The sequence below is a fragment of the Neoarius graeffei genome, chromosome 11 (genome assembly GCF_027579695.1).
Source record: "Neoarius graeffei isolate fNeoGra1 chromosome 11, fNeoGra1.pri, whole genome shotgun sequence".
NCBI classification, from domain to species: Eukaryota; Metazoa; Chordata; class Actinopteri; order Siluriformes; family Ariidae; genus Neoarius; species Neoarius graeffei.
This window is the reverse complement of record NC_083579.1, coordinates 57,380,209-57,403,317: the sequence shown is the minus strand read 5'-3', so window position 1 is coordinate 57,403,317 and position 23,109 is coordinate 57,380,209. Positions and strand designations below refer to the sequence as shown.

General features: G+C 39.9%; 2 protein-coding genes across 3 annotated transcripts in view; both read right to left on the bottom strand.

The window, feature by feature from the left end:
* Positions 1-3,046, bottom strand: part of vps39 (VPS39 subunit of HOPS complex) — a 32,370-nt gene extending 29,324 nt beyond the window's left edge. Inside the window, exon 1 of the mRNA XM_060934331.1 lies at positions 2,447-3,046. Within this exon, the coding sequence (XP_060790314.1) occupies positions 2,447-2,519 (73 nt within the window). The 5' untranslated portion in view covers positions 2,520-3,046. The remainder of the gene's footprint in view (positions 1-2,446) is intronic.
* Positions 3,047-12,684: 9,638 nt separating this feature from the next.
* Positions 12,685-23,109, bottom strand: part of LOC132894470 (transmembrane protein 87A-like) — a 39,029-nt gene continuing 28,604 nt past the window's right edge. For both annotated transcript variants that reach the window (XM_060934329.1, XM_060934330.1), the window contains 8 exons: positions 21,801-21,909; positions 21,644-21,702; positions 21,456-21,559; positions 21,182-21,258; positions 18,386-18,450; positions 17,441-17,502; positions 14,185-14,215; positions 12,685-14,077 (listed from right to left, as the gene is read on the bottom strand). In XM_060934329.1, coding sequence (XP_060790312.1) covers positions 14,036-14,077; positions 14,185-14,215; positions 17,441-17,502; positions 18,386-18,450; positions 21,182-21,258; positions 21,456-21,559; positions 21,644-21,702; positions 21,801-21,909 — 549 coding nt within the window. In that variant the 3' untranslated portion in view covers positions 12,685-14,035. The remainder of the gene's footprint in view (positions 14,078-14,184; positions 14,216-17,440; positions 17,503-18,385; positions 18,451-21,181; positions 21,259-21,455; positions 21,560-21,643; positions 21,703-21,800; positions 21,910-23,109) is intronic.

Below are 23,109 nucleotides of genomic sequence, written 5' to 3'. Positions count from 1 at the left end.
CAGAAGGGTAATTTTGCACAAGGCCATCTGTCTACAGCAGAAAAAAATAAAACGCGTCTGGAAAAATCCCAAGGGAGTCTGGAGCCAGATTTGTGACGTCACCTGCGGAAGCGCCAGCAGGCTGCGCGAGCTTTGCACGGTTTCAGTGCACAGCCTGTGTAGACCAAGCGCTCCCGTTTCTCTCCCATTGTCCGGTCTTTTGAGAAACGATGAGTACTAATCCCATCAAGATTGGTGTTGCTACACCCTCCGACGATACATCTGTTAACCATTTTAATAATTACGCGATAACGTTGAAGAAATTTGCAGAAAACTACCAGGTCGTTTTCTCAAACAAACCAGCGCTGACATAGGATTCAGAAGGAGGCATCCCACATGCGATGTCACGAAAATCAATGTTTCCCAGGAAATCCAAATGCCAAGTTTTTTCCGAGGCGGACCAATTCACCTCAAATGGCTTGATTTCAACTGAATTTTTCTGGTATTGCGCAAGGTAAAAAAATTGCACAAAATACGACAGATATTTGACCAAAAGTTTAATATAAAATAGGAGAATCACAATGATATTGCTCCTGAATTTACCCGTGATATGCACTTTAACCAATAGTGATTCTGAGACTGGGCCAACATTGCAAGAGGTATTAGACTGATATACAACTGGCAGCAGAGGCTTGCACAAGTTTGGCTCGGATGGGATCAGAAGAGATTTTATTATCCCACAAGGGGAAAATTTACATTGTCCCTGGTGAAAAATAAATGTGCCAAGTGTACTAAAATTTAGCATACTTTTGTGTACTTGAAGCCACACTAATCATCAATATACTTCAAGTGTGTTTATGATTAGTTAACTTGAGGCATGCTATTTTGGAACAACTAATTTTGTACTAAATATATTTTAATTGTAATTAAATTGTAGAAAAGTGCAACTTGAAGTGTATTTAGTGTACTTTTATGTGCTAAATTACACATAACTTTCACTTAAAGTATATTTTGTATACTTTAAGTATATAAAGTCATATGTACTAATATATGCTTAATTAGTACTTTGTATTACAAGTACCTTAAAAATTAGTACACTTTAGAAATTACACAACTTTCACTTAAAGTATATTTTAGTATAATATATTCCTATAAAGTGTAATATAGTATAATTATTTTAGTGTGTTAAGTGTTAGCGTGAAGTTAGTATACTTTTTATATATTTACAAAAAGTGCAATTTGTGTAAGTACATTTTCAATACTATTGAAAATATGAATATACTTTAAATACAATAAAGTACATTTTTTTCCGCCAGGGGTTACAGCAGCAAAATATATAAAAAGAGAAAAAGATAAGGCAGCAAAGGAGGAGTGCAAAAGTACTAAGTATTATATAAAGAAAAACTACAAATTTAGAGATAAAAAATTAACAAATTTGCCTAAATGAACAGGCTTGCAGATATATAACAAGTATATTACAAAGGTGGTATGAGTGATGTATACGGGTTATTTTACAATCAGGGTACAAAGTTTGTGTCACAGGGGTCCAAAATTCAAATTGATTCAAACTGGTTCTTGTACCAGTTTTTAAGTGAAGGACAAGTTAAAGAACAGATTTCAGGTAATTTTTTTGACGTGTGTGTATGGTAGTTTTGTGTAATCTGCTATAAGATAAAGAAGATTAAGTGTAGCTTAATCAACAAATGAAGTGATTCTCGGAGAGGACTTTTTTTTTTTTGACAATTCAGAATCCACTACTTCCATAGTGCTTTTAAATACAAGTCTGTAAGCTTTGTGTTAGTTGTCTCTAATATTTATGTCCCAATATCTTGACCACATTTTAGGATGAAAATAATCATTTTAGCTATGTTATTTTATATTGAAAAATCAGCTGTCTCGGAGAGGACTTTTTTTTGGACACAATTACATACTAATTTGATCAAAATAATCTGAAAACTTAATGGCATTCAACATTAAAACTTAACTATGTTTCCAATGACATGGAACCAAATATGTGTTTTATGGTATAAAGAATGATGTAAGTGCATCCCTTTTGGAGCTACCTGTGGTCAAAAAAAGCACTTTTTCTAAATGACACGAGTAATTTTGCTAAATGAGACATATTGCCATACATTCACCAAAAATAACGTTATCACCATTTTTTTTTTTTTTGCATGGTAAATAGAGCTATCACAGGGCTACAATAAACAACCAAGTTTATTTAGTCAAGCCTTTTGATATTGAAGATAATAAGTGTTAAATGTGATTTTTAGCTTGCGGACCCTGATTGTAAAACAAACAACCCATAAAAAAGTCCAATTGGTGTTAGATGCTCTCTCTCTCTCTCACACACACACACACACACACACACACACAACAAAGCTGCTAACGCAGATCCATAAACAACACGTGTAAAAAATGTAAAACTGAGAATGTGTCAAACAGAAATGACCCTGGTGTGACTTACCCCAGGCCGCCAGGCAGTCGATTTGGAGGGGCAGTTTCTCCAAAATAGGCACGGGCTCATAGGCGTCATGCATTACGATAACTCATATAAACACTATTTATTTACTTTACAAATAATTACAACTGTAAAGAAATGTGTAACTAGCTATGTTTTGGCAACGCTTTCTCACTGAGAAGCTAGTAAACCCAAAATAAACCTGCTAGCTTGCTTGCTAGCTAGCTAACTAGCTAGCTAACTAAGTGTGATTAGCCGAATATGCTATACATTACACAACTTTAGTTTAAGTGGTTAATATGCACACCACAGTCCCCGGGTTTACTGAACAACCGAGACTCGATAAAACAAGAAGGACTCGATAAACAGAACCCGAGCGAGTTCGCTACTTTTACTGCCACCCAGTTGTCAACAAGCTGCTGCTCTGTTTGTAGCGCGTTTCAGCCCATATTTTTTTTTTTGACAATGTCGCGCGTTTTAGCCTTGAATTTAACTGACTGTGGCTACAGATTAAAAATAGCCTGTGTGTAACTGCTAGAACTTCAGCGTTGACAATTCGTCACCCAACCAGCTAACTGCTCCAGCAACTCTTCGCTTTAAAAAAAAAAAAACACCCCAGCACTTCCGGGATGCTTCACGTGACCGCCATCATGTGTCAGGAGGGTTGAATTTGGTTTCCCTCATGGCATGCAGGGAGTGTTGCCAGATTGGGAGGAATCCCGCCCAGTTGAGCGGTTTCAAGTGCATTTTGGTGGGTTTTGAACATATTTTGGGCTGGAAAACGTCAGCAGTATCAGATACTGCTGACGTTTTCCAGCCCATAATATGTTCAAAACCCACCAAAATGCACTTGAAACTGCTCAACTGGGTGGGAAGCCTCCCAATCTGGCAACACTGCATGCAGGCTGAGCTCTCAAACCATGCAGAGGCTCTGAGACTTTTTTCTCCCCAAGTATAGGAATCATTACAGTGCAATATGTATTTTCTGAACATTTAAATGTAACACATTTAGGCCATCATAATTTATTTTTTGCAATAATAAGTGCTGTTTATTCCTAAACGTAACACGTTACACTGTTTAGAATGTACACTCACGGAGCACTTTATTAAGAGCACAGATTTTTATATATCCATCCATCCATCCATCGTCTCTAGCTGCTTTATCCTGTTCTACAGGGTCGCAGGCAAGCTGGAGCCTATCCCAGCTGACTACGGGCGAAAGGCGGGGTACACCCTGGACAAGTCGCCAGGTCATCACAGGGCTGACACATAGACACAGACAACCATTCACACCTACGGTCAATTTAGAGTCACCAATTAGCCTAACCGCATGTCTTTGGACTGTGGGGGAAACTGGAGCACCCGGAGGAAACCCACGTGGACACGGGGAGAACATGCAAGCTCCACACAGAAAGGCCCTTGTCGGCCACTGGGCTCAAACCCAGAACCTTCTTGCTGTGAGGCGACAGCGCTAACCACTACACCACCATGTCGCCCCATTATATATACAGTATACATCTCATCTCATCTCATTATCTCTAGCCGCTTTATCCTTCTACAGGGTCGCAGGCAAGCTGGAGCCTATCCCAGCTGACTACGGGCGAAAGGCGGGGTACACCCTGGACAAGTCACCAGGTCATCACAGGGCTGACACATAGACACAGACAACCATTCACACTCACATTCACACCTACGGACCAGTTAACCTAACCTGCATGTCTTTGGACTGTGGGAGAAACCGGAGCACCCGGAGGAAACCCACGCGGACACGGGGAGAACATGCAAACTCCACACAGAAAGGCCCTCGTCGGCCATTGGGCTCAAACCCAGAACCTTCTTGCTGTGAGGCGACAGCACTAACCACTACACCACCGTGTCGCCCCATTTTATATATATATATATATATACATACACACTCACCTGGTCTATATGACTTTCAGCACTGCCTAAAAGCAGAGCTCATGAGTTTATGAGCAAAATATTTCCAAGGGCACAAAATCAACCTGAATGGAATCATAATATTATAGCATATGAACTATCGAGGCAGCGCGGTGGTGTAGTGGTTAGCACTGTCGCCTCACAGCAAGAAGGTCCTGGGCTCGAGCCCAGCGGCTGATGATGGCCTTTCTGTGTGGAATTTACATGTTCTCCACATGTCCGCGTGGGTTTCCTCCGGGTGCTCCGGTTTCCCCCACAGTCCAAAGACATACAGGTTAGGTTAATTAGTGGCTCTAAATTGACCGTAGGTGTGAATGGTTGTTTGTCTCTGTGTCAACCCTGCAATAACCTGGCAACTTGTCCAGGGTGTACCCCGCCTCTCGCCCATAGTCAGCTGGGATAGGCTCCAGCTTGTCTGCGACCCTGTAGAACAGGATAAGAGGCTACAGATAATGGATGGATGAACCATCAAGTTGTGTAGCGTAGTGTATTTTGCATCAATAAACTGCTGCCTTGTCTTGCAACAGTGATACTAATAATGAGATGCGCATCACAGTTACAAATACATATTTATTCCTTTCTTTGACACCGCATACCATACACCAGAAACAACACCACGACATTTATGTTGTGATTCTGCTGGGTAACTGATGGACAGCAGTAAGGCAAGGCAAGGCAAGTTTATTTATATAGCACATTTCATACACAACGGCAGTTCAATGTGCTTTACAGACGTAAAAACAAAAACAGTAAACAATAGAGAAATAAAATTACATAAAATAATTTTATTTTTATTCTAAAACAATTAATTAAAAGAATTAAAAGAAAATAAGAATTAAACAATAGTAAAAATAAAATAATAAAATGAAGTAGTAGTTCAAATAGAATGAGAAAAAAAAGAATATAGAATAAAGAATAAAATAGAATAAAGTTAAAGTAAATTTAAAACATGCAGAGAAAGTAAAGATTATAAAAAATGTAAAGAAGACAATATTAATTATTTAACAGAAAGCATCTGAAAACAGCTTGGTCTTTAACCTAGATTTGAAGCTGCCAACAGCAGGAGCATTTTTGATGTCCTCTGGCAGTTGGTTCCATAGCTGTACTGCATAGTAGCTAAAAGCTGCTTCACCATACTTTGTTTTAACAACTGGTTTTAATAGTAAATTTTTCTGTTTTGATCTGGTAGATCTGATTAGGTTAGGCCGCTGCAACATATCAGAGAGGTAATTGGGCCCTGTACCATTTAGAGATTTGTACACCAGCAGCAATGCTTTAAAGTCAATTCTGTAGCTTACTGGAAGCCAGTGAAGGGACCTTAGAATTGGAGTAATGTGTTCTGTTCTTTTTGTTCGTGTGAGAACCCTAGCTGCTGCATTTTGAATCACCTGAAGTCGTTTGATGGTCTTTTTTGGCAGGCCTGTGAAAAGGCCATTGCAGTAATCAACCCTACTAGAGATGAAGGCATGTATTAGTTTTTCCAGATCATTTTTTGACATAAGTCCTCTTAGTTTGGAAATGTTTGTTAGGTGATAAAATGCCGTTTTAGTGATTGCTTTCATGTGACTGTCAAAGTTTAGCTCGCTGTCAATGAAAACAAGATTTTTAACCATTTCTTTAGTTTTAATCCCTTTTGTGTCAAGAATAGTGGTAATCCTGAGTCTTTCATCTTTTTTTCCAAATAGAAATTACTTCTGTTTTATCTGTGTTCAGCTGAAGAAAATTTTGTGACATCCAGCTATTGATTTGATCGATACACTGGTAGAGACATTCAAGGGGGGGGGGGGCATAATCATTAGGTGACAGAGCAAAATAAATTTGGGTGTCATCTGCATAGCAGTGATACAAAATTGAATTTTTATTAATAATTTGCCCAAATGGGAGCATATAAAGGTTGAAAAGTAATGGTCCAAGAATCGACCCCTGGGGGACACCACAGGTCAAGGACATTGACGTTGAGGAACAATTTCCCAGGGTAACAAAGAAGCTTCTATCTTTTAAGTATGAATTTAACCAATTGATAACTTTACCAGTCAACCCAACCCAGTGTTCAAGTCGATATAGCAGTATGTTGTGATCAACAGTATCAAAAGCTGCACTGAGGTCCAGTAATACCAGGACCGATGTTTTGCCTGCATCAGTATTAAGACGTATGTCATTTATAACTTTAATCAGCGCTGTTTCAGTGCTATGATTGGCACGAAATCCTGACTGAAAATTATCAAAATGGCTGTTTGATATCAAGAAGGCAGTTAATTGATTGAAGACAATTTTTTCCAGGATTTTCCCGATGAAAGGTAAATTTGATATTGGCCTGTAGTTATTTAACATTGAAGGATCCAAATTATTTTTTTTAAGAAGGGGCTTTACAACGGCTTTTTTTTAGGGACACAGGAACAACGCCAGTCTCCAGGGATGTATTTATAATTTGAAGCACATCTGTAATTATAAGATGAAGAACAGACTTAAAGTTGGTGGGCAGAATGTCCAGTTCAGATGTTGAGGAACTGAGATTTTGTACAGTTTTTTCAAGAGTCTCAATCATCTCATCTCATTATCTCTAGCCGCTTTATCCTTCTACAGGGTCGCAGGCAAGCTGGAGCCTATCCCAGCTGACTACGGGCGAAAGGCGGGGTACACCCTGGACAAGTCGCCAGGTCATCACAGGGCTGACACATAGACACAGACAACCATTCACACTCACATTCACACCTACGGTCAATTTAGAGTCACCAGTTAACCTAACCTGCATGTCTTTGGACTGTGGGGGAAACCGGAGCACCCGGAGGAAACCCACGCGGACACGGGGAGAACATGCAAACTCCACACAGAAAGGCCCTTGCCGGCCCCGGGGCTCGAACCCAGGACCTTCTTGCTGTGAGGCGACAGCGCTGTCTCATAATCAATTAAACAAAATTCTGACATTGTGTTGAAGTTATCTATCTGTGTCATTGGTGATTGCAGTTTTTCAATTTTTTGCAAGTGAGATATATTATGAGAAATATTCTGCCGTATTTTATCAATTTTACCTTTGAAAAAGGATGCAAACTCATTGCATTTATTAACTGAGAGAAGTTCAGGTGCTAATTGTGGTGGGGGATTAGTTAGCTTCTCTACTGTTGAAAATAGCACACGGGCATTGTTCATATTCCTGCTGATGATGTTGGAGAAGAAAGACTGTCTTGCTTTACGAATTTCATAATTATAATTACAAAGCATCTCTTTATGGATTTGATAATGGATGTGAAGTTTAGATTTGCGCCATTTTCTTTCAGTCTTTCTACATTCTCTCTTTAGCAGTTTAACAGCCGGGTAATGCTTCCATGGTGCTTTCTGCTTATCATTGACTCTTTTGATTTTGAATGGAGCAATATCATCCATAATTTGGGTCATATTTAAATTAAAAAATTCCAGTAAATCATCTACAGAGTCTGACATTTTGGTTGAGTTCTGAGAGAGAGCTTGCTCAAAGAGAGCACATGTGTTGTCTTTTATGACTCTCCTACCTATAGTCGTTGAGCTGTTCTGAATGTGAGGAGACATAGAAACATCAAAGAAAACACAGAAATGATCGGATAAGGCCAGGTCAACAACAGTATTAGAAACAGTAAGACCCTTTGTGATGACGAGGTCAAGAGTATGACCACGAGAGTGGGTCGGCCCCTGTACATGTTGTACTAGGTTGAAGTTGTCAATAATTGCAAGTAGTTCTTTGGCATAAATGTTATCAGTATTATCTACATGGAAGTTAAAATCCCCAGATATAAGACGACAATCAAACTCTAAGCAAATGACTGATAACAGTTCACCAAACTCTTCAACAAAGACTTTGGCTGAATGTCTCGGAGGCCTATAAATAGTTAATAATAATAATAATAATAATATGTTAGGAGAGCATGTAACAAGTGCACATAAGTGTTCAAAGGACATAAAATCACCAAGTGAGGATTGTTTACATTGAAAAGAGACTTTGAATATATTTGCGATCCCTCCACCTTTCCCTTGTCGGGTAACATTCAAAAAATAAAAATTTGGGGGAGCTGCTTCAATAAGGGTGGTAGCACTATTTGCTTGATCCAGCCAGGTTTCAGTTAGAAGCAAAAAATCAAGATTGTGTTTGCAAATAAGATCATTAATTAAAAGTGACTTGTTTAAAAGTGATCTAATGTTCAGAAGAGCTAGCTTTACAGAAAATCTGCTTGTGCACTCTGATGCTGTTTTAAAACAGGAAGGAGATTAGATTGGTTCACCCCCAGGGTTAAATGTGCTCTATGTTTTCTGTTTCTTATCAACACAGGAATAGTGAATGGCATAGGCACATTGGGTCCCAGCTGGTTTTCAACACTACACCCATTTGCAGGGACCCAGAGTACATCAAACAAGACTTTCTAAATGTTCCATTTGGTTTGAGGGTGAAAGGATTGGAGATGACATGTATCTTTTAGATGGTGAAAAAGATTTGTAGCCAGCTGAAAGTCCTGGACGAACACAATTTTGATGAACTGGGTACACTGCTTGTCGCGACAGATTTGGGCTGGAAAAAGAGTGTGTAGCCATTGGGAGCAATTTTTTCATGCCATTTGGGAAATCCATCCGAGGAGAAGTGGAGTCATCGGTCTTTGAATGTTGGGAGTCTTGCAAGTCAGATGTCTGTGTGTCCTTGATGACGACTTGCAAAGATGATTGTTTAGGCTTTGTAACTATGTCAGTCTGCGACATCTTATCAACTGTTTTCCTCAATGCTGGCTGAGAAAAGATTGCAAGTCTGTAATGGTCTACTAAGACTTTGGCTCCAATCCAGCTGAGTTCAGTGCTATTTGGCTTGTAAAATTCTCTGCGATTCCAGAAAAGGTTAAAATTGTCTATGAAGTTCATACCAAATGAAAAACAAGTTTTTCCAAGCCAGGTGTTAAGACTGAAGAGTTGAGAAAAAGCAAAACTTCCTCTCGCTGGGAGTGGGCCACTGATAAAAGATTGAATTCCAGTCTTATAGAGCTCAGAAAAAAGTTTTCTGAAATCATCTTGGACAAACAGCTGTTCTCTGAAAACATCATTTGCTCCCACATGCACAACAATACGTTTAATGCTCGGACATGAGTTTCAAAATGCTGTCTTTGGTGTCAGAGATGGATGCATTTGGAAGACAACAAATAATCATCCCATAACCTTTTGTCTTACAGTGGAATCACCAAGAACAAGGGTTGTGGGATCAGGTGGTGTTACGAGCTGCTTTTTGCCTCTTCTCACAGCTCTTCGATCTTGGTGCAATCTCTTTTTACTATGTGTTTGTCCACTTGAAAAATCCTCTTCCACATCCCTGAGGCATTCAAATTTGTTCTGAAGCCTTATGGGCTGTGGATTTTTCATAGGATTGTAGATCCTATTGTAATTTGTAGAACGAGCTGGTGTTGAAGTAATTACTCTTCTGTTTTTATTTTTGGGCTTACCACCCAAAATTTTGGGCTTACCACCCAAAACTTTGCCAGTTTTCTGTACTCACATTTTGCTCAGCTTGATTGATGAATTCTTCAACTTGATCTGCAATGTCCTCGGTCTGTCGGAGTGCAATCTCTGCATTCTCAGCCACCTTGTACCTTGTGTCTGACATTATCAAGCCTTGTATTTTGTATCGCTTTTCTGTTTTTGACCCCATTTGTGTTTTTGGACTGTGAGTATTGTATTACCTCTAATATCCTGTCTGTGCCGCACTAGACCACTGCCTGTTTTTTGACTCTGCCTTTGTCTATGTTTTGGATCGGTTTGTTTTCAATAGAACTCTTCCTGTACTTATATTTGTCGATCACCTTTACATAACAGAAACTGTCAATTGTCCAACAAGCTAGCGAACTAATAAAACTGCTTGAACTAGTTTTATATGAAACTGTCCTGAATATTTTCTGTAAAATGTTAAAATAATCCCACTTAAAAAAAAAAAAAGCAAATTCAAAATAAGCACTGGATAAAATCCCATTTATCTTATGTAAATAAAGATATAATTTTTGTTGTCCAGCGGTCAAGTGTTTGAGATATAGTGCCTTACACTTACGACTGGGTTCCCTGTGGTGGGACATTTGTCGTACACAGATGTTGTACAGCATTACAATATCCTCTTAAGTATGGGGCTCCATTCTGCACTTTGCGTGTGGGGAGCTCCGCTACTAACACTGGGTAGGATCTTCCTTTACTTTCAAAACAGCCTCAATTCTTAGTGTAATGGATTCCACACATTCCTTCGAGATTCTGCTCCATGTTGATGTGACATCACACTTCCTGCAGATTTTTCAGGGTGGACTTTCATGCTGCAAATCTCCCATTCTACCACATCCCAAAGGTATTCCAGTACTGCCTCAACTAAAACATTAGCACTGATGGTGTCTCTGATATGCTTGCACCACTCACACTACCCGTGTGGTATCATTGTTTTGCTGAAAATAATATTTGGTCAGTATCGTTTCTTATCATTGATGAATGCGGCAGAGGGGCGCTACAGTCAGTAACTGCATGCTTGCTGACTGTAAAAACCATCCATACCTAGCATGCCTGAATTACATGTAGTACAGTGCCTTGCAAAAGTATTCGTCTCCCTTGGTGTTTGTCCTGTTTTGTTGCATTACAAGCTGGAGTTAAAATGGATTTTTGGGGGGTTAGCACCATTTGATTTACACAACATGCCTACCAAGGCAAAGCTGCTCCAGCTCCTTCAAGTTAGATGGGTTGCATTGGTGTACAGCAATCTTCAAGTTATGCCAGATTCTCAATTGGATTGAGGTCTGGGCTTTGACTAGGCCATTCCAAGACATTTAAATATTTCCCTTTAAACCACTCCAGTGTAGCTTTAGCAGTATGTTTAGGGTCATTGTCCTGCTCGAACATGAACCTTCGTCCCAGTCTCAAACCTCTGGCTGACTCAAACAGGTTTTCCTCCAGAATTGCCCTGTATTTAGTGCCATCCATCTTTCCTTCAGTCCTGACCAGCTTTCCTGTTGCTGCAGCTGAAAAATATCCCCACAGTATGATGCTGCCACCACCATGCTTCATTGTAGGAATGGTGTTGGGTTTGTGCCACACATGGCATTTCCCATGATGGACAAAAAGTTCAATTTTAGTTACATCTGACCAGAAAATCTTCTTCCATGTGTTTGAGACTTAGTCCCAGTCTCAAACCACTGGCTGACTCAAACAGGTTTTCCTCCAGAATTGCCCTGTATTTAGTGCCATCCATCTTTCCTTCAGTCCTGACCAGCTTTCCTGTACCTGCAGATGAAAAACATCCCCACAGCATGATGCTGCCACCACCATGCTTCATTGCAGGGATTGTGTTCTCAGGGTGTCGGGTTTGCGCCACACATGGCATTACCCATGATGGCCAAAAAGTTCAATTTTTGCCTCATTTGACCAGAGAATCTTCTTCCATGTGTTTGCAGAGTCTGCCACACGCTGTTGGGCAAACTCCAAATGTGATTTTTTTAAGCAAGGACTTTTTTTCCTGGCCACTTCCATAAAGCCCCGCTCTGTGGAGTGTACAGCTTAAAGTGGTCCTATGGACAGATACTCCCATCTCCATTGTGGATCTTTGCAGCTCCTTCAGTGTTATCGTTGGTGTCTTTGTTGCATCTCTGATTAATGCCCTCCTTGCCTGGTCTGTGAGTTTTGGTGGGTGGCCTTCTCTTGTCAGGTTTGTAGTGGTGCCATATTCTTTCCAGTTTGCTATAATGGATTTAATGGTGCTCCCTGGGATATTCAAAGTTTGGGATAGTTTTTATGATCCAACCCTGATCTATACTTCTCCACAACTTTGTCTCTGACCTGTTTGGAGGCTCCTTGGTTTTCATGTTGTTGCCTAGTAGTGCTGCAGAGTCAGGGTCCTTCCAGAACAGGTTGATTTATACAGACATCATGTGACACTTTGTTTGCACACAAGTGGACCTTAATCAACTAATTATGTGATTTATGAAGTGAATTGGTTGGACCAGCTCTTATTTAGGGGTTTCATTCGAAAGGGGGTGAATACTTATGCACACTCCAGATTTCTGTTTTTTTCATTTTATTGTTTGTGTCACAATAAAAAAAAACAAAGCAAAACAGAAAAAAACATGCACCTTTAAAATGGTAGGCATGTTGTGTAAATCAAATGGTACTAACCACACAAAAATCCATTTTAATTCCAGCTTGTAACGTGACAAAACAGGACAAACACCAAGGGGGATGAATACTTTTGCAAGGTACTGTAAGTGTAGATCAAAAAGTAGGTATATTTAAAATTATAAATTCTATTGACCAAATGAGTAAATGATTACAAGAAAAAATATTGGCAAAAGATAAAATCATTTAATATAATTCAAATCACACCTTGACACTTCAAGAACTTATGCTCTTATCTTTCAAAATAAAAGCAAGGCGACAAACTAAAGGAAAACCTGTAAGAATGAGTGCAGATACTTTTTACATTCAACCATGCTCTGTGGCATGTATAAAAGTGCAAAGCGGGCCCAAATCACCTTAAGTTTAGATCAACACAGCAAGAGGAAAAGAATAAAGGGACTTTTGCATGAGGCTTCATTATTGGAGGACTGGTTACAGAAGCTTCAGCCAGTTACTGAAGGTCGAGATTTACAGCCATGTAAAAGACATCATTAAATAGGGCTTCCGCCGTTCTTTAGGTTACTGGGAATCCCAGTGGAGGATATGTTCAGACTGTCAGTACGAACAGGAAGACAATTGATATTGATTTTTTTCCCCTTGCATTGGTCTCCTGTTTGCAGCTAAGGCAATAAAAAAAGTCCATAAACAAATATTTTAAGCATAAAATAACACTTCTCTTGTGTAAAAATATCTATACATAAGCTTTTTTATGCAAAATTAATAGGCATAATCAATGCTTATTTCAAATTACCTGAATTGTAGCCAAGTTGTAGTAGGAAGGCATTTTGTGAGCGAGTATGTTGTGCAAATTTGGCCAAAGATTTAAACTCGTATATGAACATGTAAGTCGAGTGGATTGCTAGCATGTCTTCTTAGCAGAGGAGTCTTAAAGCTGCTATATTATCTTCACGATCAGGGTGTTATGAGGACTGTATATGAAACATCTAGTGAGGTACTATGAAAATCATCATACATATATTTTAATAAACTTTTGTCAGGTAATTTCTAGTCAATTATAGACCTCTGTTGTAATGAACAGCAATATTTCCATAAAGTGTAGTTAAATAAATCTTAAGTACTGAAGTATACAGTAAGCCTGAGCTTGATGTAAAATATGAGAAAGAGGAGCAAAATATTTCACCATGAGGACAGTTCTACAGTTATTAACAGCAGCCTACAGAAATGTAGCACTCGTAGGCTTACATCGGTAAAAGTCAAATTTTCAAATTATATCCCATTTAAACTCTCAGTGCACGTCTAAAGAATGGCTGCAATGCCTTCAAGTAAGTGGGATGCACAACCTGAATACCAATATTTGCCAAAATTATAAGTTAAGAATTAGAATTGCCAGAACATTTATTTGAAGTTCCACAGCAGGCCCAAGACCCATTTCCACTTTTTGTGCTCATATAAATAAACTGCTTTCGGTCATGGGTCTGAACTAAACATTTTGTATTATTGAGAAAGTCCTTAGCTACACTGATGAAATAACAATCATGATTTTTTGCCATTGTCCTAGTCCATCTTGGACCTCTCCAACTTGGCTTTGAGAAGTTCCTACAGAAGGAAGACAGAGGATGTAAACAAAACATATGCTTTGCACAATGATTCCACTGCAAAATAAAAAGGCAACCATGAGACTCAGAAAAACACGGTCACTCTACCTCTTCATCATCCAACACCACAGGCAAAGGTCTGCAAAAACACACATGTATAACAAATAAAACAATAATGCATGTACCGTGCTGCAAGAAACCTGTAGAACTCAAGACAATTATGGCGTTAAGACTACTGTAATGCTTAAACCATGTCCAAATAAAATTCAAATCAAACAAAACAAACAATGAAAAATCTAAGCAATCTATGTACATCCTAATAAAGTACAACCCCAATTTAAAACAAGTTGGGACGCTGTGTAAACTGTAAATAAATACAGAATGTGAAGATTTACAAATCATGGAAACCCTATATTTAATTGAAAATAGTACAAAGTCAACATATCAAATATTGAAACTCATCCCATTATCTGTAGCCGCTTCATCCTGTTCTACAGGGTCGCAGGCAAGCTGGAGCCTATCCCAGCTGACTACGGGCGAAAGACGGGGTACACCCTGGACAAGTCGCCAGGTCATCACAGGGCTGACACATAGACACAGACAACCATTCACACTCACATTCACACCTACGGTCAATTTAGAGTCACCAGTTAACCTAACCTGCATGTCTTTGGACTGTGGGGGAAACCGGAGCACCCGGAGGAAACCCACGCGGACAACATGCAAACTCCGCACAGAAAGGCCCTCGCCGGCCATGGGGCTCGAACCCGGACCTTCTTGCTGTGAGGCGACAGCGCTAACCACTGCACCACCGTGCCGCCCTCAAATATTGAAACTGAGAAATTTTATTGCTTTTTGAAAAATACATGTTCATTTTGAATGTCCATCGTAAAAGAGCTCGGGCCCAGAGAAGGTGGCGGGGTTTCTGGATATTGCTTATATCTGGTTTTAACTTGCATTATTTTGTGGATGCAATAATGAACTGTTTTCACAGACGATGGTTTTCTGAAGTGTTCCTGAGCCCAGACAGTGATTCCACTACAGACATGTCTGCTTTTAATGTAGTGTCGCCTGAGGGCCTGAAGATCACAGGCATCCAATGTCAGTTTTCAGCCTTGTCTCTTGCATCCAGATTCTCTGAATCTTTCAATGATATTATGTACCATAGACGATGTGATCCCCAAATTCTTTGCAATTTTACACTGAGGAATGTTCTTCTTAAAGGACATGGGACATGAAACATAAATGCATGCTATATCAGTTTCTTTCCATTAAAAATATGAATTAATTGCATCAACAAATACAAAATCATCTATTAAATTCAGCAAAATCGTTATATTCGTGATGATTATATGGCATTTCTGCTCGAGCTCCGATATACATATTTTACAACCGGAAGAGCCGCTGTCACGTGATCATACGTCACAAAAACTTTCGGGCACAGCACAAGCGGGTAGATGAATGGAGAAGTGAATGACAAGAAAATTGTTTTTATAGTCTTTAAAGTACATTGAACATCATGGTGTATTGTGCTGCTTATGGTTGCAATAATTCCAATGGGAAATGCCCTGGAGTAAGTTTTTTTGCATTCCCCAAGGACCCGAAACTGAGGAAAGTGTGGGCTCACTACTGCCGTGAAAAAACTTTGCACCTACTGTTTCCCACAAACTGTGTTCGGACCATTTCACTGAGGATTCTTTCAACATTAATACTCAGGTACTGAGCGATATTAATTGCCGAGCCAAATTTAAGAGGCTACTTAAAGATGGAGCCGTTCCCAACGTCCCAATTCAGGAACAAGACGGCGGAGTGAAACCCGAAGTGCTACGGCCACCACGAGGTGCATTCGCTAAGCGACTGAAAGCCGAGGTAAGGATTAGTATTATAATTTTGGGTGCATCAATTATTGATTATCATAATTCTGACTCGTTTACTCTTATATCTGTCCTTCTTTGTTTACGTACCGAATCGAAGAGTTGTAGTGAAGTTGTAGGCCGTATAGCCGGGTTCATGGAGGCAGTGATAGCGCCATAATATACAGGGCCTAACATTCCTACAACTGTAGAGACAGTCAAGAAATCCTGTAACATTAATGGACATTTAAATAAATGTTAAGTTATGTTGGTAAGTTTGTTTAACTTTTCTTAATTTTCATCTCTTCCGCCAAACGGCGTAGTGTTGTTGGCTGTGTGATGGCGTTTCGCCATTTTGAATGTTTTCATCTCGGACTCTGGAAGCATTGTATCTCAATCAATCTCAAAAAATATCAGCAAAAAAAAAAACTAGCTTGCAACTGACTTTAGCTAGATCTATGATGAACTTTCAATGTATGATACAAAAATAATATTTCTTTCAACAGATCATTAGCCTTTGAGCAGAATTGTTTTTAACTTACCAGGAAGTGTTATCGAGCCGACCGCTTTCAGTTTCCTGGGGACTGAATGAACTCTCACTCTCAGAATCATCTGACCCGTCAGAGTAAAGACAAGATCCATGTTCATGTGAATTTCCAGCTATCGGTTCGAATTGATAGGGTCTAACTTTCACATCTCTGTGAAACATCGGGAATGTCACTGTCGATGGTGTCCATTTCGGTAACCTGTTTACATTAGATTCCCAAGCGCTGGCTCCTTGGAAAGTTTTTGTGACGTCACGGGTCACGTGACCACCTAGCTCATTAACGAATCCTTGTTTTACGCTGATGTATAAAAAAGTTGAATAATGTGATGATTTTCACATTTTTGACGCCCTGCAGTGATTTAGATGGCATTTCTTATGTCCTTTATACATAATTATGCCCAGGTAAAAATCCATGTCCCATATCCTTTAAACTGTTGCACTGTTTACCTATGCAGTCTTTCACAGAGTGGTGAACCCCTCCCCATCTTTACTTCTGAGAGACTCCGCCTCTCTGGGATGCTCTTTTTATACCCAATCGTCTTGCTGACCTGTTGCCAATTAACCTAATTAGTTTTTTTTTTAAAAGCATTACACAACTTTTTCAGTCTTTTGTTGCCCTGTCCCTATTTTTCTGAAATGTGTTGCTGACATCAAATTCAAAATGAGCAGATATTTTTCAAAAACAATAACATTTCTCAGTTTCAACATTTGATATGTTGTCTTTGTACATGATTTGCAAGTCTTCACATTGTTTTTATTTATATTTTACACAGTGTCCCAACTTTTTTTTTTATAATTGGGGTTCTATAAAAAACAACACTGTTCTTGAACTGAAACTTACTAAGAGAAAAAAAAAAAACTAGCAAACTGGCCAGTAATATTTGCGCCCCTTCCTTTATCTTGGTAAGAGAATGCTACTTATTGTGTTGAGATGCTCAAGTGTTGTTCGTGGAGGTCTACTCACATATCAATTACAGTTGTAGGAAGGTTCTCTTCCACCCATTTCAGGTCTTCATCGTGGGAGGTCTACAGGACACACATCAAGACTTAAAGTGCATATTCTGGACCAATTTTGTTTTTGTTTTTTTAAATATGAAAGAATGTCCCTTTACACACTCATCCAGAAGGGTAATTTTGCACAAGGCCATCTGTCTACAGCAGAAAAAAATAAAATAAAACGTGTCTGGAAAAATCCCAAGGGAGTCTGGAGCCAGATTCGTGACGTTATCTGTGGAAGCGCCAGCAGGCTGTGTGAGCTTTGCACGGTTTCAGTGCACAGCCTGTGTAGACCAAGCGCTCCCATTTCTCTCTCATTGTCCGGTCTTTTGGGAAACGATGAGTACTAATCCCATCATGATTGGTGTTGCTACACCCTCCTATGATACATCTGTTAACCATTTTAATAAATTACGTGATAACGTTGAAGAAATTTGCATAAACCCACCAGGTCGTTTTCTCAAACAAACCAGCGCTGACGTAGGATTCAGAGGGAGGCGTCCCGCACACGACGTCACGAAAATCAATGTTTGCCGGGAAATCCAAATGCCAAGTTTTTTCCGAGGCGGACCAATTCACCTCAAATGGCTTGATTTCAACTGAATTTTTCTGGTATTGCGCAAGGTAAAAAAATTGCACAAAACGCGACAGATATTTGACCCAAGTTTAATATAAAATAGGAGAATTACATTGATCTTGCTCCTGAATTTACCCGTGACATGCACTTTAATGGCAACACTATATTCTAAATGATTGGTCCACCCAAGCCCATTCAAACATGAAAATGTGTTTTACTCATTTGAAAAGTGTCTATAAAAAACTGAACATTTCCCTGCCAGGGTTTTACAAACAATATCTTGATCTAGGATGCACAACTAATCAAACTGATATTCAAATTAAATATCATTCTCACCTCTTTGCTGAGGAGTTTCTGACTGGAGTTTGCCTCAGACTTTGTGCCTCTCATTTTCATTCCCTCTGAAAACAGAAGATGCAACAAGATTAAACTGAACCAGACTTAAAAACAAACAGTCATTTAAATGCAGCACTGGTTGTTCAACCTTCAATGCAATAGCAATAAACTATTAATCGCTCAACAAAATACTGATAAAGTTTATCAGTCATTATTTTACCGAAAGTGGGAAAAACAAAAGCTGTGTCATGACTGATGTGAAAAGTTAGACAGCAAGCTTCTCATCAGTCAATTTTCACATCAAACATAAGAACGGGGGCGGCACGGTGGTGTAGTGGTTAGCGCTGTTGCCTCACAGCAAGAAGGTCCGGGTTCGAGCCCCGTGGCCAACGAGGGCCTTTCTGTGCGGAGTTTGCATGTTCTCCCCGTGTCCGCGTGGGTTTCCTCCGGGTGCTCCGGTTTCCCCCACAGTCCAAAGACATGCAGGTTAGGTTAACTGGTGACTCTAAATTGAGCGTAGGTGTGAATGTGAGTGTGAATGGTTGTCTGTGTCTATGTGTCAGCCCTGTGATGACCTGGTGACTTGTCCAGGGTGTACCCCGCCTTTCGCCCGTAGTCAGCTGGGATAGGCTCCAGCTTGCCTGTGACCCTGTAGAACAGGATAAAGCGGCTAGAGATAATGAGATGAGACATAAGAACGGGTGGGGGTGGGAGGGGATGTCGCCTCAGTGACTGACCGTAGAATGGTTGTTGGTACCAAGGTTTGAGTATTTCAGAAACTGCCGATCTTGTGGGATTTTCACACAACAGTCTACAGAGTGTACTCAGAATGGTGTGGCAAAACAAAAAATATCCACTGAGAGGTAGTTTTATGGGCAGAAACCCCTTGTTGATGAGGGAGGTCAGAGGAGAATGGCAGACTGGTTTAAGGTGACAGGAGGGTTATGAAAACACAAATAACTGCCCTTGGTAGCAGCAAAGCATCTCAGTACAAAAAGCAAAAGATCACATCAGGTTCCATTCCTTAACAGGAAGCCAAGAACAGGAATCTGAGACTTCAGTGTGCACAGGCACAGTTTTGAAACATGACACCTTCCCTGTGTCTGAAATCGCTCCCTACTCACTACATAGGGCACTATATAGTGGGGATGCCATTTTGTAGTGCTGTCCGAAACCTTAGTGAGGATTATTTACACTCAAAGTATCCCACAATGCGTCACGAAAAGTAGTGTACATCCGATGGGTCACTAACCAAGCAATATATCCCATCATGCATTGCGGTCACACTGAAAGAAATCAAAAGTCTCAAATTTGATTGAATAAAAGGCAGCGGCAAAGAAGAAATTATTCAGCCTTGATTTAAAAGAACTGAAAGATGCAGGTACTTTGTATTGATTAATGTGGGAAATACGCTCAGGAGAATATGGATTTATCACAAAAACACATGCATGTATTTATTTTTTTGAAAACCCGCCAGCTGCCTGATATGGCACGTTTTAATTGTGCGACAGTAACGACGTAAAGAACAGCGCGACGGACAAGTGTCCGAAAGTATTTTTTCATTTTACCAATGAGCTCACTATATAGAGATCTTGCATGTGACGTCACAGCCGATCCAGATTGTAACAGACGCCATCTTGTCGGTCAAACATCATATTTCCGCCTTCTACTTCTACCTTTTCTTCTGGAAAACCCTACTACATACAATTCTACTACAACGGCTGCGGCTACAAGCTCTCCCTACCTGTGCACATTTGTTTTTTGTGTGTATTTTTGCGTGTTGTTCATCTGTATCAGACTTCAATATCCACTACAACCGTATGAACTTACTGGACACTGGTTTCCAGCAGAAAATGACGGTTTGTAGCGATTTCCATCGCATGCACAACATTCCGGACGAGATAGCGAGACCAGCGGGGTCTCCGTGGATTGTTATCGGGTCTGGCAGGCGAAGTCGGGAGAGGAAGCAAAAGCGAGGCTGCAGAGCCGGCTTGTTGACTAAGCTCAGAAAACAGCCACTCAAATCTCCACTGCCAAGCCTCTACCTCTCCAACGCCAGATCCATGGTAAACAAGACGGACGATTTGGAATTACAGCTGGAATTACCTTATTCTATTCTATAATCGGCTGGTCAGTGCAGTACTAGATGATATATCTAGTATCAGTACTAGTAATACTTAAGTGACTTACCCGTCCAATGAGGATTGTTATTTTCTTGTTTACAAGATGCCACGGCTGACAAATCCTGAATTTCTGTAAAGATAACTGTCCAGAGATTTATAAGCACGCACTGCTTCACCACTGAACAGCGAGGGAAAGTTAATGAGGTAATTATACACATCTGGCAGTTCCATATCCACTGACACGGTCGTGAAAACTACGTCCGGTAAGCGATAAGGGTCACTAATCTGTAGGTCGTTTATTTTAGACATATATCTAATTATCTGTTCATTGGAAAAATGAGCCGTGTAGTCCGTCGGTTGAAATTGATCCATTTTGTACACGAGCGCAGCAGTATTCAGCTGTGTTGTTGACCGACAAGATGGCGGCTGTCTACATTCCAGTCACGTGACTGCAAGATCTCTATAGTCCTCTATATAGTAATTCCCTATATAGTGAGTAGGGAGTAGTGAACGAGTGAGCGATTTTGGACACAGGGCTCGTCTTCAACTGCCCAGTTTTCTGTGCGCCTGTACCCACTGTAGCTTCAGATTCCTGTTCTGCTGATCAGAGTTGTACATTTATTTATTTTCTTCTGTGGTTGGATGCAGATCTTTCTAAATATAACAACCTTACCAAAGGCTTCATTTAACATAGGCTCCTTTGCATCATCTTCTTCGGCATCATCATCAATAAGTGGAGAATGAGAAAATCTAAACAGAGGAAATTCTTATTTATTTAAAACATAAAAATCACGCAGTCATTCAGATACACAGAAGGTTCAGGGATATAGCTAATATACTGCACCAACATACAACGCTGCACTGGCTCTGTGATGCTTTTATCATTTGAAATCCTTGACTGTTGCAGTCCTTTCTAGATCAAATCACATTCAATACATTCTTCTAACCTTTGGCTATTGACAGAGGGTCGTAGCAGCACCATGATGACCAGCAAGATGGTGGAAAAAAGCAGCCTCCAGAAAGCATCATCCAGCCACAAGTCTTTCCAGTCCTGACAAACCAAAAAATGTAATTCTAACAGAAAGACACAGCACTGTTTCTCATAAAATCACAGCCAAGTAAACGTGCCACTCACTGACTGACAGTCCACAAACTTAAATTGTCTGGTTGTCCATATGATGAATACGATTGATGCTGCACATACAGTAGAAACACAGAGAACAACATTGAGTATAATGTACAGTATGTCTCATACTGGCTCACTGACACTCACACACAGAAATCCACCTTACCCAGCACAGAGAAAATGAGCGTGTTGGTGAAGTGTTGGTATAATGAGAGCTTCACTACATTTCTGCGCAGCTTCAGGAGCCGAGTCGTTTGAGACAGACTGATAAAAACGTGAGCTTCACCAGTTAAGGACTCTGACAGTTACATTCTCATAAGTCAAACAGACAGAAATTTGAGAATTAGAGAACACAAAAGGAGACCAAAAAAACCCCCACAGATAACACATTTCTAACTGGGAGAGATGTCTGATATGTATTGCACGCTTTTCTGTCAACTAACTTCAGAATCTTAAAGGCTGCGATATGATTGGCTGTCTGTACATCTGTATATATGCACAGGCTTTCAAAAGAACAGTCAAACATTTTAACGGAGTTGTGTGTAAGACTAGGACCTGGACTCTTGGAGAAGAACTTGCAATGGGCTCCCACCCCACTCCACTTGTTCACTGTATCATTCAGGATTCCCCTTGTTACAGCTTTCCTGTAAACTTACGCAATTTTTGTGTCACGTACACAGACTAAGAGTTGTTGTCACAATACTCTATGATACAACGTTTGTTTGTAATCAGGGTGTCTGCACATTTTTCAAGTACAAATTTAAAGACTTTTAAGACCTTTTCAAGACCTCTAAATGGAAAAATTAAGACTGTACCATGGCAAAGAAAATGGTAAATACGGCCACTTAAGACTGTTTTCTGCAATAGTTTTTTTTACTAACTTTAAGAAGAATGCACACAATTGGTGAACAACAGGGTGCATCAATGGCAACTGTTAGACATGCAAACAGCGGAAGCAAAGTCGTGTGTTTTGGGCCTGCAGAACTACTGTAGCAGCAAGGAGAAGACTGGTGTTTACTGGAGAAAACACCATGAATCATTTCAAAAACAAAAACAATAAACGGCAAGTAGAACCAGCTGAACAACCTTCGCCGGCATTATTTCAATCCCCAAAGATTATCTTTGATGATGTGTGATTTTGTGTCTGACAGCAAAATCGGTCTGAGTGTCGTACAGTATACAGCTGGCTGAGGAAGTTCTCGGGTATCTTCTGCATTATAGCAGGTAACAGCATGAACCTGTTTATGCAGTCATGCAATCATCAGAGCGTTACATTAAACACAGAAAAACAACCGTCACCTTTCATAACCATTATCATCAATATTAATCAATGTGTTGTAATAACTGTAAACTAATTATCAGTGCAACTGTTATATCAATGTTCATTATTCAAAAATAATTATCTATAATCCATGAATAATTGTATTCCTACTACTACTAATAACTACTTTTTTAATAATTAAAAAAAATTAACT